Source organism: Bos grunniens, chromosome 7 (genome assembly GCF_055505025.1).
Source record: "Bos grunniens cultivar Pamir isolate PY7600 chromosome 7, Bosgru_T2T1.0, whole genome shotgun sequence".
Lineage (NCBI taxonomy): Eukaryota > Metazoa > Chordata > Mammalia > Artiodactyla > Bovidae > Bos > Bos grunniens.
Window position 1 is genome coordinate 93,057,061 of NC_141171.1, and position 19,017 is coordinate 93,076,077.

A 19,017-nucleotide genomic window follows, 5' to 3' on the forward strand; every position below is an offset into this window, starting at 1 on the left:
GGCGGAGGGTGAGTGTGTGCGCGCGCCGTGGCCCATGCCCGCCGCCCCCGGCGCTGCGCCCCGCGCCGCTCCCGGCTGCCGCCTGTGCCATTTCTGATTTTGCAACTTGGGGGAAGAAGAAAAAAGCGAGAGAAGGGAGCTTGCTCGCTGGGGGGGGGTGGGGAGGGGGGGAAGGAGAGCGGGCCCCCCCAAGATCGGAGCGCGGGGGGGAGCGGGCGAGGGGAGCAGGGGTGTTGGGGGGGGAGCCTGAGAGCCTGGGGGGGCTGCAAAAAGAGAGAAAGAAAACAGCAGGAACCACAACAAAACGCCAGCAGGGCGGGCGGGCGCGCAGCAGCAGCAGCGGGGCGGCCGAGGCAGTAGCGGCGGCGGCGGCGGCGGCGGCGGCGGCGGCGGAGGCAGCAGCCGGTGCCCAGCTCGGGCTCGGCTCCCGCGACCCCGGGGCGCCGGGCGGGCCCCCCGCCCCCGCCCCCTCCCCCCTTCCCCTTCCCCTTCCCCTCCCAGCGCGCCCGCGCGCCCCGCGGCCCTCGGCGAGCAGCTCGGCTCCCCCCCAGCGCTCCCCGGGCCCAAAGATATGGCAATGGTAGTTAGCAGCTGGCGAGATCCGCAGGACGACGTGGCCGGGGGCAACCCCGGCGGCCCCAACCCCGCAGCGCAGGCGGCCCGCGGCGGCGGCGGCGGCGCCGGCGAGCAGCAGCAGCAGCAGGCGGGCTCGGGCGCGCCGCACACGCCGCAGACCCCGGGCCAGCCCGGAGCACCCGCCACCCCCGGCACGGCAGGGGACAAGGGCCAGGGCCCGCCCGGCTCGGGCCAGAGCCAGCAGCACATCGAGTGCGTGGTGTGCGGGGACAAGTCGAGCGGCAAGCACTACGGCCAATTCACCTGCGAGGGCTGCAAAAGTTTCTTCAAGAGGAGCGTCCGCAGGAACTTAACTTACACATGCCGTGCCAACAGGAACTGTCCCATCGACCAGCACCACCGCAACCAGTGCCAATACTGCCGCCTCAAGAAGTGCCTGAAAGTGGGCATGAGGCGGGAAGGTGAATATTTCTTCCGTGCTTTTTCTCCCGGAGCTTCGCCCGCCTCCCCGGCCCTCTTTCTCTCTCTCTCTCTCTCCCTCTCTCGCGGGGGTGGCTGCTGTCTGGGGCTGGGGCTCCTGCGGTCCCGGCCCGTCCCAGCTCCCCCCATCCCCGCTGCCTTCCTCCCCCGGCGTCTCCCCCACCCCACCCCCTACCCCCCGCCCCAGCTCGCTGCCGCTGTCTCCCCCTCCCGGCCTGCGCTCGTCTCCCCGGCTTCTCCACCCCGCCCGCTGCCTGCTCGGGACGGTGCCCCTAGGATCGTGAGCTGTGCTGGAAAATCCCCTCCCTCTGTCTTGGATGTGCTCGGTGTGTGTCTCTTTCCCGCGTGTGCGTGAGGATGCTTGGAGCTGTGCTGGCATGAACTTGGGGGGAGGGCTGCTTATTACCCCCAGAAAACTCGGTTTCTGTGGTTTTTGTGTTTTTGTTCTTTTTCATTCCCCTTTCCTCTCCATGTCTTCATTGCCCTTTATTTAAGATGGGGGAGGGCTGGAGGAGACTGGAGGATTCTGAACCATAGATCCCTGACTGCATCATCCTTTTGGAAGCTTAGCTTGGAAAAAGAGGAGTGAGATTTATTGCACTTGTAGGTCTAATTAGGAGGGAAGGGGGGCGAGGGGGGGCTTCTGGCCTGTTCACTGGTTCCCTCTCCTCTCCACCGAGCTGGGGCCGCCTCCTCCAGAGCTGTGGCCTTGTTTTCACCCCTCTACTTTCAAAGGAAAGTTTGTGACTGAACCGTGCTTTCATAGTCGTGTCATTTTTTTTTTTTAAGCATGATACTCGTTTTATTTCTTCATCAAACTCCACCCTCTGTTTAAATACTGCATACAAATTACAATTAACAACGGCATTTACCGATCCTTCTGATTTGGCTATAATGCATAGACTGCAGCTGGCATGAGCTTCGACATCATTTAATCCCTGTGTTGTATGGCTTTGGTTTCTTTTAACACAACTTTTGATGTTGTATTTAGATATGCTTCATGTTCATGTGGCAAGAAATGCAGCACTTTTCTTATAAATATATCTAGCCATTTACAGTTAAAGTTTATCTCCTGACAATCATTAAAGATGTCTTATAGTCAAATTAGCAAACCAGTCAATTTTGCAGAATGCAGATTACTTCTTCTTGTAATTGACTTTAAAATTATATTTTATATGCCACAAGAAAAGAAATTGAATTTCTTCAGATCTCAAGGAGCAGGCAAATATGACGACTTCATTTCTAGCTCCAGGGAGATTTTATAGGCATCTGAAGGAAAAAAAAAAAAACAAACTTTGAATTGTACTCTCATTTAATTGAAAAATAACTGCCAAGTTCAAAACTATAATTAGAAAAAAGTATTCTAGCCAGTTATGTTTTAAGAGTTTAAATTGCATTGAGGCTTGCATTAAAATGAGAATCAGTGCAAACTTAAGAAAATAGTGTACAACCTGAATTAAGAAAGCTACGTCTACATGGACATATCTATATTAATTTGTTGGGGGGGGGAGAGTTCAGTAGCCCTAACTTTTCCTAAAGTTGTCTTTGTTTACATGGCAATTTAAAACGCTGGCACTGTTGAAGTAAAACATATACATAAAAAAAAAAAAAAAACTTTGGTCAGCTTTAAGAACTCAAAGCATGCTTACGTTCTGCATTCAGATGGTTAATGAATCCAGTGTTTTTGCAGTTGCAAGCTCGTGCATTCACTGGGCAAAAGCTGGCTGCAGGTTGCTGTGGCACCTCACAGGACAGACATTAATTATATTTTCCACTTTTTTCAATAATGTTTGGCTACTGTAAGTTCAACTTCTTTCTTGATTTTTTTTTTTTCAATTTTCTGTTGTTTTTAACAGTGAGAACTTTGTGTGGGGTGGTGGGGAGGAGGGGATAGGGGAGGGGTGCAGGATACTAGTTTGCTATTCAAAAGTTGTAAGTGGTGAGTAGGGTATGTAACTTCTGTCTGTTTTAAGGATAATTCCATAGCATTTTTAGAGAATATGGAAATGTTTTGAACAAAACCTGCTTGCTTGCAAATGAAGAGGCAGCTAGGCATGTGCCTAGAACCACAACCTTTTCTCTGGTTTCGCCTGGTTTTTGTTTTTGTTTTATCCTGATTGGGTTCCTTCTGGAGGGGTGAGTGGGATGTCATTAATCTGCGTGTGACCTGGTGGTGGTCGAGGGGTTGGGGTGCACTTTCTCGGTCACTCTGGGCTGGAGCGGGGAAGCCCTTAACTCAGGCCTAGTTCTGCCTGGGTCTGGGGTGGACAAGAGCGCCCGAGATGGCCGGGCGGATCGAGCCACGGAGCTGGAGGGCTTCACCCCTACGCCGTCTTCCTCCGGGTGTGGGCCGGGAGTGAAGGCCAGCGCCAAGGAAGATGCTCGGCGCTGGTGGCCGCGGAGACCAGCCTCCGCATTGTGTCGGTGCGCTGCGGGGCGGCCCGGACTGTTCGCAAGCCCCCTGGATGCACATTGCCTCTTTTCTCTCTTTCTTTTTGTCAGCGGTTCAGCGAGGAAGAATGCCTCCCACTCAACCCAATCCAGGCCAGTACGCACTCACCAACGGGGACCCCCTCAACGGCCACTGCTACCTGTCCGGCTACATCTCGCTGCTGCTGCGCGCGGAGCCCTACCCCACGTCGCGTTACGGCAGCCAGTGCATGCAGCCCAACAACATCATGGGCATCGAGAACATCTGCGAGCTGGCCGCGCGCCTGCTCTTCAGCGCCGTCGAGTGGGCCCGCAACATCCCCTTCTTCCCGGATCTGCAGATCACCGACCAGGTGTCCCTGCTCCGCCTGACCTGGAGCGAGCTGTTCGTGCTCAACGCAGCCCAGTGCTCCATGCCGCTGCACGTGGCGCCGCTGCTGGCCGCCGCCGGCCTGCACGCCTCGCCCATGTCCGCCGACCGCGTCGTGGCCTTCATGGACCACATCCGCATCTTCCAGGAGCAGGTGGAGAAGCTCAAGGCGCTGCACGTCGACTCGGCCGAGTACAGCTGCCTCAAAGCCATCGTGCTGTTCACGTCAGGTGAGGCTGCGGCCGCTGGGAGGGCCAGGCCGGCGCCGGGAGCGCCCGCCCGCCGGCCCCGCTCCGCGCCTCGGCTCCCGGGGCGGCCCGGGCCCTCGTCGGTCCGCGGGAGGCCGGGCCGAGCCCGGAGCCTGCGGTGCCCGCGCGAGGGAAGCGGCCGGTAGCGCCGCTGCCATCTTGGGAGCGCGGCGGTGCGGGAGGCGAGGCGGTGCGGCTGCGGGCCGCTCGGTGGCCCGGCTCGGCCCGGTCCGGCGGCCTGGAGCCCCACGCGGGGCGGCGGCGGCGGCGGCGGGCGCGTGTCTGGCCGGGTCGGAGTTGGGGGGGGCGGTGACGGGGAGGCGGTGCCGTGGATCCGTCTGGCTGCGCGCGTGTGTGCGGTGTGCATGTGTGTGCGATGTGTGTGCGCGCGTGTGTGCCTGAGCTCGGCGTTTCTGGGGGAGGAGAGGAAAGGAAGGGAACGTGGGAACGTGGCTTTCTCCTCTGCGTGGCACGGTCCCTGGCTGAGTTTCCCGACACAGTGAGGCACACACACACGGAGAGGTGGCAAGAGAAGAATCCGCGCAAATAAATCATAAATAATCCCGCTTTATGGCTGCCTGATTTTCCCTTATCGGAAACCATTCATGTTTGCAGTTGCTGAGGTTATTGAGGGTCGTAAAAAATGGATTCGACCTAAACAAGAAAGATAAAAAACAAAAGCAATGCCGGAGAACCCGCAAGTATGCGAGGATTCCCGCCCGGAGATAAATCTCATAGCCCATGCGAGGCGCACGAACGTTGGAAATTTAACAGAGTGCCTTAAAAATATCGAATTAAATGTAGGCAGTGGTAACATGCATGTTAACAATTTCTCTTATGATAGATGGTTCAAATTAACTTCCAGGAAAGTGCATTAGCGTAGCCTTTGAAGGCTCTCGTCTGAGCCTCTGAGAACACTGCCCCCCTTTTATTATTGTAACCTGCAAGAGGGAAACATATAAACACCCAGGACAGCAGGTAATGGGGGGAAATATAAACAAAGCCAGAAAGGACGCTGGTGGGGAACAGAGCTGCTCAGACTGGGTCTCCGGCCTTGCCCACTGTGAGTAGAGTTAGCTGCCGTTTTTACCACCGTTATTGGCGCTATTGTTTTTAATTCCTCCATTCAGAGAACAAATAAACCATCCTAATAAATCTATCCTAGAGCCAGGACCTCCAAAGGCCAAATTAAAACCATTCTTGAGTAGGGATGGCAAAACCCCTCTCCCAAGGCCTTGCTGAACAGTAAGCAGTGGTATAATCTATCAATATTTCCTGGCTTTCATGCGTGAAGAATCGTATTTACATTGTATTAAAATGACTCTTAAATTTGCACAATATTGTAATGTAGCAAATGTAGTATTAATATCGATCTGAACAGCAGATAATTTATTTAGACAAGAGCATCTCATTTGTATGCAGGGTGGCCTGAGCCATGGACTTGGACTGCCCCCCTTTTACTTTCAGTGCAAATGCAGGTCTGCTAGTGGGAGAGGGAGTTATTCTTTGCAAGAGGATAAAGTGAGAACCTTAAAACAAATGGAAGATTTATTGAATCGCCTCCTCGGTGTTTGAATGCGTTTTATCTTAATAAGTCTTCTTGATGGAAACGTGTTTTTCAAAAGTGACAAAGAGCCTGGGAAGTAGCGACCCGGCTGCTTTAGTTCTGGCAGGCCTAGGGCCTGGCTGGCTCTCCACTACCCAGCTCTTTAGCCAAATTAATCAGGAAGCAAGCCAGTGTCGGGGAAGCTGGGGTTTTAAAATCTCACCCAGTGAGGTGTCTTGAAGCAGAAATGTGACTTGGAGCTGGACAGAGGTCTTCTCAAGCAAAGTCTCCCTCCCTTTTCCTTGTCCCCTCCTAAGGTTCTTTGAACCCCCTTGACTTTTCTGATCTCCTGCCCTTTCCCAGAGAGAGGCGAGGACCGTGCAGGCTGCAGGGAAGATTGTGGAATTATTCATGCTTTTCTTTCAACTTTCCATCCTAAAATGTCCCTGTGAAAAGTCTTCTTTTTTTAAAAAAAAGTTTTCCTAAAGACATTTCTTAAACCAAGTCTTCAAGGTGCAGGGGAGGCCGAGAAGTGAACAATGACATTATTTTGTTGGGAAAATTGCAAGAAGACTATCTGAAAATGGAAATAGAGCTGTCAGTAGTAATTCACCCCCCCTCCATATAACACATTTCCACTTTTGACTAAACTTGTTTTGATTGCTAGCCAGAAGGGAATTCATGGGAAGCCTTCTCAAAGTCATCCAACTTTTAAGCAAACTTTGAATGATGGAAAAGACAGTTTTAGACATATTGTCCAACGAGGTTTGCTCCGGCTAAGTATTTGAAGCTGGCACGGGGGTTCCCTGTGGTGGTTTTCACATTTGGCCTCCGGATGGTATGTTTAATCCTTAATATTCTGGACGGCATCCAAGGACTAGGTCATGACCTGAACTTACTTAAAAAAAAATTCATTAATTCATACACCTAAATATTCTCTCAAATAAATGAGACTTTCCCTGAAAGGAGCCATCTAGTTAACATAAATACAATAAATCCATTTTCAGCACAATAATAACTTTGATTTCTAGTTATGGCAGCTGATTACATCTATATTTCCTGAACACTAAACTCTTCTGAATGCACAACATGAAATACATTCTCTGCACTACAAAGGCTAAGCCGGGAAGGCCTGAGCGGTAATGGTTATTTATTTACATAATTTCTTTTCCATACACTGTAGAGGAAATATCGAGGGTTCCCACATTGACACTCCCATATAAAAAGCGAGACATGGATTTTGCACATTCTGCCTCCTTTTCTTATCTGGGGTATAACTCATGGAGTGTAAATATATACTGGATCTCACCCCCTGCTCATCTAGTTTTGCTGCCTCAACCACCTACTTGGTCTGAGAGCTCACACTATCACTCCACAGTTGGGGGAATCCTGTGGCAAAAATATATGGAGTAGGAATGAATATCTAGAGTGCAAAGCCAGACCCAGTCTAGGGCTTCTGCCCTGGAGGAGGCCACAGTGCTGGCCGGCTGGCACTTTGCAGCAGGCGCCCAGCTACAGGCATCCTACCTTCAAAGCAGGAAAGAACTCTGACAAGGAAGCAAACACAGGGCCCAGGCATGCCTTTCCAGCTCCCTGGGAGTTGCCTAGCTGGGGGACAGGTAGTGACCTTGCACACTGGGGGCCCTAAGTGTAAACATCAGATACATATTTTACAGATCCAAAGAGATGCCATGTGGGTCTTTAAAAAAAAAAAAATCTGCTGGGGTGCCAGTGAGTCCCTTGCATGCTGCATTTTCTAAGGCTGAGTGGGATCCTGTGCCATAAGGGGCAGATAAAGCCTGTAAAGCAAGATATATGTAAATATGAGTCTGCCCAGGGGTCATAGAGCAGGATCAGGTTAGCCTGCAGAGCTAAGGGCAGACCTCAGGGTCCCCTCTCCAAGCACTGAAGCACCAAAGTGCTCCTGCCCTCAGCCTGTAGCCATAAAATCTCCCTGACTTCCCAAGTCAGGCTAGTGTGGATGCACCCGACTGGCCGGCTAGAGTCATTAGACATCTGAAAGGAACCCAATCTGGATCTGGGGTCAAAGGAGACCTGCCTCAGAAGTTCTTGAATTATCACTGGTTTTATTTGTATTTTTGCTCAAGGCCATAGCCTTGTAGATGAAGGTGTTAGAATGCTTTGTAAGTCCCAGTTCTTGAAATAGAGACATAAAGCTCAAGAAACTCAGCAGACACAGGTTCCTCTTTGAATCATTCTCTGTGTCTTCTTTGGGTTACACTTGCCCATTCACAAGTAGACAGAGTCCTTGGGGGAGGGGGGGCATCGCCATGCATTTCTTCCCAGATCTATCTATATATTAGCAAACTCCGTCTTTGATCTCTAGTCAACCTCCTGACTGGCTAAGGGCTCCTCTGTGATCTTCCTGTTTTTTTAAATATTTATTATTAATACAGGAAACAACATGGGTGTTTGAACTAGGAGAAGAAGCCTTCGCTTCCTCTGATTCCACCTTCCCCTCCACTGGCTTGCCTCTGATTCGTTGATACAGTATAAGCTGCTGTCTCAAAATATTTTTAGTAGACCAAGAAGAGCCGCTGGTTGACATGAGATTAAACACACAGGTTTTCAGACGTTTCCTTGCATATAAGTGCATTTTTCTCTCTTAGTCCTGTGACAGGAAGCCTGTCTCCCCAAATCCTCCTTCAGCCCCCACTGCCCAGTTCTCAAGCAGCAGCAGCAGCAGCTGCCCCCAGCCCAGCTTTGTGTCTGATAGCTGAAGTTGTCTCCTTTCTGCAGCCTAAAGTAACTAAGCCATATTCCTTCTGATTATTATACAGCTTACAGAGATGTGACCAGTTTTCAATTACTTGATCTAAGGCACCGATAGAAGTGTTCACCCTCACTAAGGATTTGCTGCAGACCTCTTGCTTGCATAGATAGTGGATCGCAAATCCTATCTTGCTAAAGCCTGGACTTGATCTGATTGCAGGTTCTGCCAGCCTACAATTCCTTACCCCCTCCCATGCGTCTGATCACTACACAATCTAGGTTCTCCTGCTTGGGGTCGTTTGGGTTTGAGAGAGGGACTCCCAAGAAGTGTTTCAGAGCCGCCTCCAGGCTGCATATTTCTTCAGGGCTCCTGGACACCCCAAAAATCCGGGGCAAAGGGGGCAGAAGTCCTTCCTTTAATGAGCACAGCGGAAAAGATGCTCCCCTGCAGGCGGAGGCCAGGTTGCTCCGTATAGCAAACATGGCTCCAGCATCGTACATTATTTAACCCAAAGGTGAAAGAGGAAACACAAAGGAACTAGAGAGAGTGTGTCTGCAAGTGTGCGCTCCTCTCTTCGGCTCCCCTAGGCATGGTGGGGATTTGATTTATATTTTTATTGGTCTTGGGGGCTGGGGGGAAGGAAATAGGGAAGAAGGAGTAGGGAGCCACGGGGAGGATTTTTATTTTTCCTCCAATTTGTTTCCCCCCCTTTGCTTCTTATTAAAAAAAACGGAATGGCGTGTTGTCTGTGGCCTTGCTGGTAGCTGACCTAACCGTGTGCCCCTCCCCTGATCTCTCCTTGCTGTGGCCGCGCGGGCAGACGCCTGTGGCCTGTCGGATGCGGCCCACATCGAAAGCCTCCAAGAGAAGTCGCAGTGCGCGCTGGAGGAATATGTGAGGAGCCAGTACCCTAACCAGCCCAGCCGCTTCGGCAAACTGCTGCTGCGGCTGCCCTCGTTGCGCACCGTGTCGTCCTCGGTCATCGAGCAACTCTTCTTCGTCCGTTTGGTAGGTAAAACCCCCATCGAAACTCTCATCCGCGACATGTTACTATCCGGGAGCAGCTTCAACTGGCCTTACATGTCCATCCAGTGCTCCTAGACCTTGGGCGCTTCCCACCTGCCCCCAGCCCCTAGAGACTCACAGCACCGGCGGGGGGCCGTGGACTCCAAAGCCGCGGAGACACCAGGCGGCCGATGCTGGGTGCGGCAGGGCCGGGCAGGCGGGGAGGAGGGCCGGGGGCGACAGGAGCCGCCCACCGCGCAGACAGGCAAACCGAAGCTGCAAACCTGGAGAAAAAAAAAAAGAGAGAGAGAGACTCTTTTTAGTATCAGATCCGGGAATACGTTGGAAAGGAAAGAAAACAGACCCTTGTGTCTGGTGAGAAAAAGAAAACCAATTTGGGAAGAGAGGACCATGAAAATTTTAATAAAACAGAAGGAGACTAAAGGACCTTCCAGGATTTATTGTGGACGGATGTGGATATATTCTGTACAGAAAACAACACCCATGAAAGTGGACCGAATCCTATGTAGAAACACACACACAGACACACACACCACACACACACAGACATTGTTATTCATTTTGTAAAATACTAGTCTTTATTTTCATTTTTTTGTAAAATTTAAACATCGTATGCACATAAAAAAAGAAACAAGAATTAGGGGAAAATAACATTTTCCAAATAATTATAAAAAAAATTGTCCTGTGTCTATGTATCTATATCTGTTTTGTATTTTTTTCTGGTTCCAAACCAGATTTCCTGTGATTCTATACTAATAATTTTTGATATAACCCTTTGCTTCTTATAATGAGTGCGATATATGTTGTCGAGGCTGTTCTTCAAGAATTAAAATCGAAGTGAAAATTTAAACAAAAAATAAAAAGAATTTAGCAAAACCCACGTGTCTGGTTGCTTGACAGATGTCATCAGTGCAAGAGAACCCTCCAATTAATTTCCACTCCAATTATTATTAGAATGGCGGGGAGAGGGGGGCAACTTTAAGGTCCATTACCAAGTTGGCTAGATTTATTTCCTAAAACCAAGGAGCTGCTTTGGGATTGTAAGTGTGGAAGCCCAGGCTCTGCGTGGGACAGAGTGGGCAGGGAGATCACCCTTCCGTGCGGACGCGGGCAGCAGCCACAGTGGCCTTGTAGGTGGTGGGCAGCCAGCACCCAGCTGGCTGAGAGGCTGGGACGGACCTGGTCCCCGTAGGGTCGAGTCTCTGTGCCGCCAGCTTCAGCCTCTGCAGGTGGCAACATGCCTGGCTGGAGAGGCATGGAGCCCTGGACATAGGGGTTTCAGGACAGAAAGATGCCTCTGCACTTGGCTGTGACTAGAGGCTCAGCCTCTTTCTAGCTCTTCTCTAGAGAGAACTGGGGTTTCAGCTGTGAGCCCTGGCTTTGCTCCCCTTATGGTTTGCTAAAGAGCTGGCTATGCTTTGCCCTTCACTCCAGACCCTGTGACAGGGGTTCCCTGGAGGGCCCTCCAAGCTCCATTGGACATCTGGAAGGGCCCCCCTGTGGCACTTAGACTTGTGGACCTGGAACCTGGGGGTCTGGGAGCTGGACTAGAGCTGCTGATTTTTTTTTGAGAAGCTTCATTGGAGTCCTAGTGGACTTTTTAGGGCAGAAACCTCCTCCTGAGGCCTCTCCTTGGGGGGTGCAAGGGAGGGTGCCCTCTATAACAGCTTTCAGAGCATGAATGTTTTATAGGATCCGAGTTGGTGCTGCAAGAACACACATAGCCAAGGGAGCTTTTTCTTAATGTATTAATAAAGCCAGGTCTTTTAGAATAACACCTCTTTGCTTCTCCCCTTTCTCCCCCAGCCCCAAACAGCCATGGATGAGGCCAAAGCTATACTTTCAGAAGTCAGTGGCAAAGTTTGCTCTCAGTTTGCTGTCTCGAAGTCTCCAGGTGGCTCCAGTCCACCTAAAGTTTTAATATTCCGGGTGCAGTGCAGCCTGGCACCACTTTCTGTGAAGAAGCCCCTGCAGGTCTGCCTGGGGACAGGCCTGAGCCCTAGGACAGCTAGACTGATGAGGTGTGTGGGGTGTGGAAAGCCCCCCTCAGGCCACTGGGTCCCTCCTGCCTTCCTGCAGGTCCCACCCAGCTCTGGGCCTCATCCTTTGCACCACACCCAGGGACAATGTTTTGGGGGCCTAGGCTGAATTGTTTGCAGGTTGGGCACCCAAGCCAGGAGGGGTGTGGGAAGAACTCATATTCAACCGCAGACCACCTCCCAGGAAGTCTCACCGGGCCTTCCTGGGGGCAATGCTGGGGGTGGGGGAGGGGAGCTGAGCCATCTCCAAGCTCTCACCCATCTTCCCTGCCTTTCTTGAAATGAGATGTAAATATATTCATTACAGTGTGATCCCTCTGATGAAAACAGATAAACATTTTCCCAGGTCAGAAACATATTTTTCAATTAATTTCAATATGGAGGTACAAGGCACCCAGTGTGGGACTGGTCCGGGAAACCAAGGTCTGGGTGTAGGAAGCACTTGTTCCAGGGGGTCTGGGGCTGACCCTCGGACTTGGTTAACTTGGCTCTTGCTGGACAGGGCCAGGAACATTGCCTACAGCCGGGGGGATCCCAGTGACCTTTCTAAATAAGCCTGGGCCTAAACTGGGCAGGGGTGGGTGGGCAGAGGACCAGCACAGCATAGGAAGGAGACCTGGCCTTCCCGGGGTCTCACAGAGTCCCTCACAGGCTTGGTCTAGGAACCTGGAGGGAGGCTCGGCGCAAGGTAGAAGAGATGCTCTGTTGAGTTCTCAGGCAGCCCTGCCTGGGGGAGCTGCAGGTAGGGGGTTTCCATCTGCCGTCTCCTGGGTGGCTGGGGTGGTCCCTGCCTGCATTAGACACACGGAGACAGTCATCCTAAGAGGTCTCTGTATCTCAGCCAGAAACATGGAGCCTCCTGGGGACTCCGAGGCCCTGTGGGCGCCTCCTGCAGAGCCGGACAGAGGGTGCGGTGTCCGCCCGTCGAGGCTTTCATCTCTCAGGGCGGCGCAGTCCTGCCGCAGGAATCTGCTCGCACTAAGGGAAGGTTTAGGAACTGAGACGGAGGCATCTAAGCCACCGGTTGAGGCTTCTGACGACCAGGAAGCCTTGTCTCTGCTCCCAGCCATCTAAACGCTCCTTGGCCCAGCTGACCAGTGGCCGGTGGGGGGCGGGGGTTTCGGGGAGTTGTTAGGGGATGCACGGGGAGGGGGGGGGTAAGGGCCGGTCGCCCCACGGAGGAGCAGCCCAGGAAAGGCCGGGGTGGCCGTGCTCTGGATCCTGGACGTCCTCAGACCCTGGGAGCCACTGGGCAGAAGGCCGCCTGGACTGGGGGCGTCTCTGCCTTGGGTGGCCGCCTGGAGGCCCCTGAGCAGCGAGCCGCGTTGGAGCAAAAGGCGCCAGGAGGAGCCCTGGGCCCCGGGTGTGAGGCCCGCGGGCAGGTGTAGGCCAGACCGGCCGCTGGGAGTGCAGGGGGAGCGGAGCTGGTCTCACTGCGGGGTGGGGGAGGGGTGTAGAACCAACAGCAACCCCCCCCCCCCCCCCCCCCCCGCCATCCCGACCCAGGGCCTGAGGAAAGCCATCTTAACAGGTGGAGAGCGGCCCACACAAGGTGACTTCCTTCTGGAAATTACCTGTGACATCTAAAAGCCAAGCGTTCCCTTTTCTAACCCAAACACTTGCTGGGTGACTGAGAATCTGAGGGGCCTTTGAAGTCGATTTAAACTACTTTAGCCACCCAGCTTTGCTGAAAACATCAAAAAAAGACTGTCTTGGGGCTGGCTCTCCTCCAGGAATCTCTAGGGCCCCGGGGCTGCGGCCCTCAGCCGCCGTGGAAGGACAAGGACGGGCCCAAGGGAGTTAAAATCTGACCTTTGCCCCCGACACGCACAACTCAACCTGCGACCAGGCCTGGCCGAAAGCCCTGGGGTGGGGGATGGGCCCCCTCAGGACCACCTAGGGCTTCTGGAACTCTCCCCTCGGGGGGTTCAGGCTCACGGGTCTCTGGCTGCTGCAAAGGGGGTCTGTCCGCTCCTGGAAGCCCCGCGGGCCAACTCTGCGCCAGGAGCGCCGGGGATCTGCAGTCCCCCCGCACCCAAGGCTACCTGAGCTAGTCTGCTTGAAACAGGCAAAAGTTGGTTTTTATTTATTTATTTTTTGAATCCTCCTTCTCCACCTCCGCTGGTAGGCAGTCCTTCTACCTCCTACAGTGGCAGCATCACCTCGTAAGCTCCTCGATGTCTCAGAACACATCACCTGAACGTCTCCGCAGTGGGAAACCACGAAGGAGCGTTGGGGAGGGGATTGCGGGGAAACCCAAGTGGGGAACTAATAAAACTCTTGTTAGAGGGCCTGCTCGGGATCCGTGGCGTCACTGGGCCTTTTGCTCGGAAAGCCAAAGAGTTGTATTCCTAAATGAGTTAAAGACCCATTTACCTCTGTCGTGTTCTATTCATCAAGCCCCAAGTTGAGAGTTCCTAACATGAAACTATTTGTTTGCTTACACAACCAGCTGGGCGCAATTTCACGTCTGAGATATCTATCTGAAAGCGCCCCTCATTTATTATCTCTCCTTGTCAGCGAATCCATTTTCCAGCTCCCCCTCCCCCCTTGGACTTTATTTATTTATTTAGGGGGTGGTGGTGGGGGGGCACTCCTCTGCCTGGGAGGACCTGGGTCTGGAAGGCTCCCAGGGGACTGGCCGCTCCTACCCGGTGTCTGCGTGGAGCAGGGGCGCGGAAGGCTCGTCCGCCGCCACCGCTGACCCCGGCGGCCGGCGGGTGGGCCGCCCGGAGACGACAGAGCTGCCTTTCTGCCTGGATGTCCTCCCCGCTAGCTCGTCCCAGAGTCAGCCACAACCACCTGTGCGAGGCAGGGGTGGGCGGAGGCCGGCCCGGGGAGTTCACGAGCCTCTCTCCCGGAGTGGGGGGCCCGAGATACGAGATACGATCCGGACTTGAGAGATGCTTTACTCAAAGCCTCACCTAGTCCCGTGGGGCCAATTTCTTCTCCGGGGGCCCCGGAGCGCGGAGTGAGTAACCAAGATGTAAATAGTTGTGTGATGGGCTGGGGGAGGAGGTGCGGGGTGGGGTGGGGGTGGGGGACGCAGCGCATTTATTGTGTGTGCTGAGGGACGAAGGCTGCACGTGGTTTCAATTTTGAAGCACAAAGAAATAACAGGCAATGCAGAAAATAGGTTTATGAATGTAATTGAGAGGAAAGAAAACAATTAACACGGTGCAAGGTTGCACACTCGGTTGGCCACCCCTCGCCTTCTCCTCTACCCCAATTTTGAGCAATCCGGGATCATGGGAATAGAGTGGATCCAGGCAGTTGGAGGCAGCTGACAAGGCAACCCCTGAAGGAGATCACAGTGATGGGTGGATAATGTGTCTATCCATCTCCTAGTCGGCTGAGGCCTCCTCCAACCAAGCTGAGAGAAAGAGATCAAATCCCCAAGCCCAAGGTATAAAAGAGCCCCAGTAGTGAAGGTGGAAAGGAGAAAGGGGTGTCTGTAACAGAGAGGAGGGAGGAAGAGAGAGAGATAGCCAGGGATTTCTTTAAGACAGACCAGGCTGGTCTCCGCAAGCTATCCTATTGTGTTGATTTAGGAAGACATTTGCTGTATATTAACGTTTAAGGCTGATAATATCATTGCACAGCCAGATAAATAAAGCGTTGGCCCAACAGTGGGGTCAGCGATCGATCTCTAGGCTCAGAGGAAAAAGGAGAGAGACAGGGTCGTGCACGAGCCTCTGTGTGCTTGTCAGTCGGCATGCATGAGCCTGAGTGTGTGTGAGCGTGAGGGTGTGCGAGAGAGAACCGAGTCTTCAGCTGGCCAAGAGGCTCATTAGCATTCCTAACCCATGGACCTGCGCTGACAACTAACAGAGATATCCCGCTCACCACCAGGCCTCCTCTCCTTTTGTCTTCAGATCTGGAGGAGAAAAAGATTTCTCCGTGGAAGCTGGAGCCTGAACTTACATTTGGTTGTTGGAGATTCTGGGTATTAAAGAAAAGAAAAGATCCTAGGATCTTGCCTGATCTTTTACTCTGCTTTTAGAAACTTTCATCCCCAAGAAAGAAACTTTTTTGCTATAATAGGCTTGTTGAAACTCCAAGCTTAAATGAGACAGAAAATCCTCTGAAAAATATTTTGCCTTTTCTCCTTGTTGACACGCAGAGAGGTGGATGTTTATATGTTTGGCTCACAGACACATGTAAATCTGGTACTTGTAGTTAAAAGATTTCTAGACTATAGCAACCAGGGGTTGTTTGAGCTTTTTGTTTCTCTTCTTTCTTCAGCTTGCTTTTGTGGGTTTTTTTTTTTGTTTGTTTGTTTGTTATGATGAGATTCATTTTATTTTCTATAATAAATATCCTGCTATTACTTTATCGCTCTTCGTTGTTTAAATGAACTTCTTTCAAGATTAAGATCTAGTTTTTGTACTATCAGAAATAAGCAATTTTAGAGGTCTCTACTATTTTAAGAAACATTAAAAAATAATATTCATTCAAGCAACTTTAATCACCTTACACCTATTGGGGAGAAAAGTGTGTTTTCACCATATTTCACAGGGATAAATATGTATCCACTTTGCTTTCTTAGATCCTCTGCCTTGAACCACCATCAAAGGAGGCAGATAGTGTACAAATTATCCCATGTTGACAGATGTTTGTCACTTAGTAACTTCTTTCCAAGTTTTTTTCTCCTCCCCTAAGCCTTCTTTCCAGCTTGCTTTGTTGTTTTAAAATATGCATGTCTCTCACTGGAATGCCAGTCACGAGTGCAAACTTTGTGTCCAACCTCCCACATGAAATGATCCTTTTAGAGGGAACTCGATATGTCTCAATCTGCACTTCACTCAAAGCCTCTGAGTACCGGCCACTCACTCACTGGTCCTGGCTCTAAAGTAACTCAGCAGAAGCGAGTTTCCTGCTAAAAAATCCCCTCGAATATCTCCCAGGGAAGAAATATAGCTCCTATAATTAAAGGAGGCAACGGCCAGAGGGGGAATGCAGCCGGCAGCCAAAAAAAAAAAAGTAAGAGTTTTATTTATTTGCTGATTGAACTTGTGTTGTCATGACCAGCGGGTTTATCCACACTTGAACTCCTGGAGGTGTGTGCACAAGAGGGAGAGGTGGAGAGGAAGGGGAAGATGACATAGAATAGGAAGAATGGAGTGAAGAGGACAACTAGGGGAAAGGAAAAAATGATCTGTGGGACAATGTAGGGAAATTTCTTTGCACAGGCTTTGAGTAAAAACGTGTAGTGTGAAATATGGGGGGGGGGTGGCTCAGAGGAGATGAAGGGGTAATTATGGTAAATTCTTGAAAGCAGGGTATCATCAGGAAAGGGAGGACTCTCACTGTTTTCCCTAGAAAAGTAATGTGACAGCAGGAAAATTATTAGCTGTGCTGTGTGTGGCGGTTTCAGTATGTGGGGGGTGGAATTAGGAAGAGAGGAACCAGAGAAGAGGGAAGAAGTTCCAGGACTCCAAACAGAAGTGTCAGGGAACCAGAAGCCCTCCACCCTCCTTGGCAAAAGTTTGCCTAGGAGGTGTGGATGTGAAAGCTACTCTAGAAGACATCATCTTTGCATCTCCTTTTTTTAATTGGTTTCATCAATTGGCGCTCATTCTGGCCTCAGACCCGCTTCCAGGATGATTCAGCCCCTGAGATGAAGAACACCTCCCAAGCTCTTGGACCACCCCCCATAAGCTCCAAATCAGAAGGAGTACTCAGCCTGAGCAGCTCATTTCTATTAAAAAGGCAAAACTTGAGCACTGATGAAAAACAGATGATTTTTTTTTCCTCCCTCTCTCTCTGAAACAGTTACTCTCTTCTACTGATGTGAAGTGACGTCAGCAAGGCCTGTCCTATCCCCTTGGAGAGAAGGGAGTGAGGAGGAGGGGATGGAAGGAGGGAGCTGGGAGAAAGAGCTAAAGAAAAAGAGAAAAAGCAAACCGGAGGAACAGAGGACCGCATGGGAATGAGTCTTCTACACTCGGGGGCCCCAGTTCCACCAACAGTGGGCAAAACAATGCTTGCGAAGTCGGGGGTTGGTAGAACACCTTTCTCTCCTCTCCCGCGATCTACATATTCTAACATATGGAAAGCTTACAGGCCCCGAGCACTTATAGAAGCCGATAATGCATTAGCTCTCAGCAATATTTACAGCACCACTTTTAATACACACCAGATGGTTCGCGACTGTGCCGCCCCAGCCAGCTCACTCCTCGATTTTACTCGGCGGCACTTTGTTGCAATTACGCTCCATGCTGAGACCAATTTTATTGGTGACCTATTTTTCATATTTTGTAGCATTTTATGTTAAAAAAAAAAAAAAAACAACCTCCTCTCTGGCCTTTTTGTAAAGGGCAGCGCGCCGGAAGGGAGAGCTTAGGAGGACGGCGGGACTGTCTAGGTGGATATTAATATTTATCATGATGTTCCATACCTCGGGTTTAAGTGAGTCAACCGGATAGACATAAGTACTCCGGTCATTATGTTTGTTCACTCACCCCCCTGTTTGTCAGACCCCCACGGACTGTCTACACGGCGCGCTTGCCTCCGAGTCAATACATCCGACCATAAATATTGTATTCCATTAATTATCACGCCACTGGCTGATCCCGGGCGCCGGCGTCCTCGAGCGACGCAGGGCAAATGAGGACGCTTCCTGAACAGATTTCTAGGCTGGGAACCCCGCGGAAATTGCCGCAGAGCCTGGGAATTCCTAGAGCCCGAGCGCCCGGCTCGACTCGGGCTGGGCCCGGACCGGCTGGCGGGGGAGGGAGGCGGCTGCGGAGGCCCGACGCCGCCAGGAGCGCTCAATACCTGTTATCTTGCCACGCAGAAGGCCACAGGGAGAATCCCATTTGGCACGCCGGGAAAGGCTTTCAACTTTATCTCCCGTCATGTAAATATCCCCAAGTGCCCGACTGTGAACTTTGTTTTGCACCGAACAATATAAATATCCTATTTGCTACCACACAGGTGTGCGCTTCCTAGTCGAACTCTTTTTTTTTTCCCCTCCCTCGTTTATAGTAACTCTATATACCCCCCATCCCCTGGTTTAAAGAAGAAAAAAAAAAATCACAGATGTTTACTTTATGGGTATAACCTATACCATGGTTAGGCTGAGAATAATATGCCTCAACTCACAGTCATTTAGCAAATAATAGAGGCGTTCTGGATGCTTTCCAACGTTACACATGTACTTGGTCATAAAATGATACGTGAAAAAATTAACATCTGCTTTCCTAAAATAAAGTGTGCCAAGTAGCTTTTTATGAATGCGTTCCTCATTTTAAAAAGAAATATGGAGAGATAAACTGGCACCCAGATGTATAGCATATTTATAATTGTTTTCGGATTTAAAGGTAGTGTATTCATTGCACAAGGCATTTTAAAACTGATGGTTTAAAAAGCTACTTAACCCCAGACATCTTTGCATCCTGAAGAGTCTTTCACATTTTATTATTTAAAGAGGAATTTGTCATTGTGTATCAAGGCAGAACTCCGGCAAGTCGGGGCACTGCAGCCTGAACTCAACAGAAATTCCAACTCGCCTTTTATTTACCTAATTTCTCAGCAAGGTTCCCAGGCCCTTAAGAAGGCAGAGC

At 51.2% G+C, this 19,017-nt stretch overlaps 1 protein-coding gene and 1 long non-coding RNA gene across 3 annotated transcripts; both read left to right on the forward strand.

Moving 5' to 3' along the window:
• The first annotated feature begins 251 nt into the window (after positions 1-251).
• Positions 252-10,286, forward strand: NR2F1 (nuclear receptor subfamily 2 group F member 1). Of its 2 annotated transcripts, XM_086413076.1 has the most exons (4): positions 445-1,037; positions 3,559-3,600; positions 3,828-4,086; positions 9,205-10,286. In XM_086413076.1, the coding sequence occupies exons 1-4, from the start codon at positions 572-574 to the stop codon at positions 9,296-9,298; spliced, it is 861 nt and encodes a 286-aa protein (XP_086269202.1). In that variant the 5' UTR covers positions 445-571; the 3' UTR covers positions 9,299-10,286. The 2 variants fall into 2 exon arrangements, with proteins under 2 accessions (XP_086269201.1, XP_086269202.1); XM_086413075.1 differs by having other exon boundaries at positions 252-1,037; positions 3,559-4,086.
• A 3,064-nt stretch (positions 10,287-13,350) lies between these two features.
• Positions 13,351-18,385, forward strand: LOC147369975 (uncharacterized). The gene is made up of 2 exons (XR_015168284.1): positions 13,351-14,420; positions 17,225-18,385. It is a non-coding gene; the product is annotated as an uncharacterized LOC147369975 (long non-coding RNA).
• The last annotated feature ends 632 nt before the right edge of the window (positions 18,386-19,017 follow it).

Coding starts and splice junctions, on each gene's coding strand:
- NR2F1 (XM_086413075.1), top strand. CDS start 572: ATGGCAATGGTAGTTAGCAGCTGGCGAGATCCGCAGGACGACGTGGCC. Junction 1,038..3,558: donor AGTGGGCATGAGGCGGGAAG/GTGAATATTTCT, acceptor TCTTTTTGTCAG/CGGTTCAGCGAGGAAGAATG. Junction 4,087..9,204: donor CATCGTGCTGTTCACGTCAG/GTGAGGCTGCGG, acceptor CCGCGCGGGCAG/ACGCCTGTGGCCTGTCGGAT.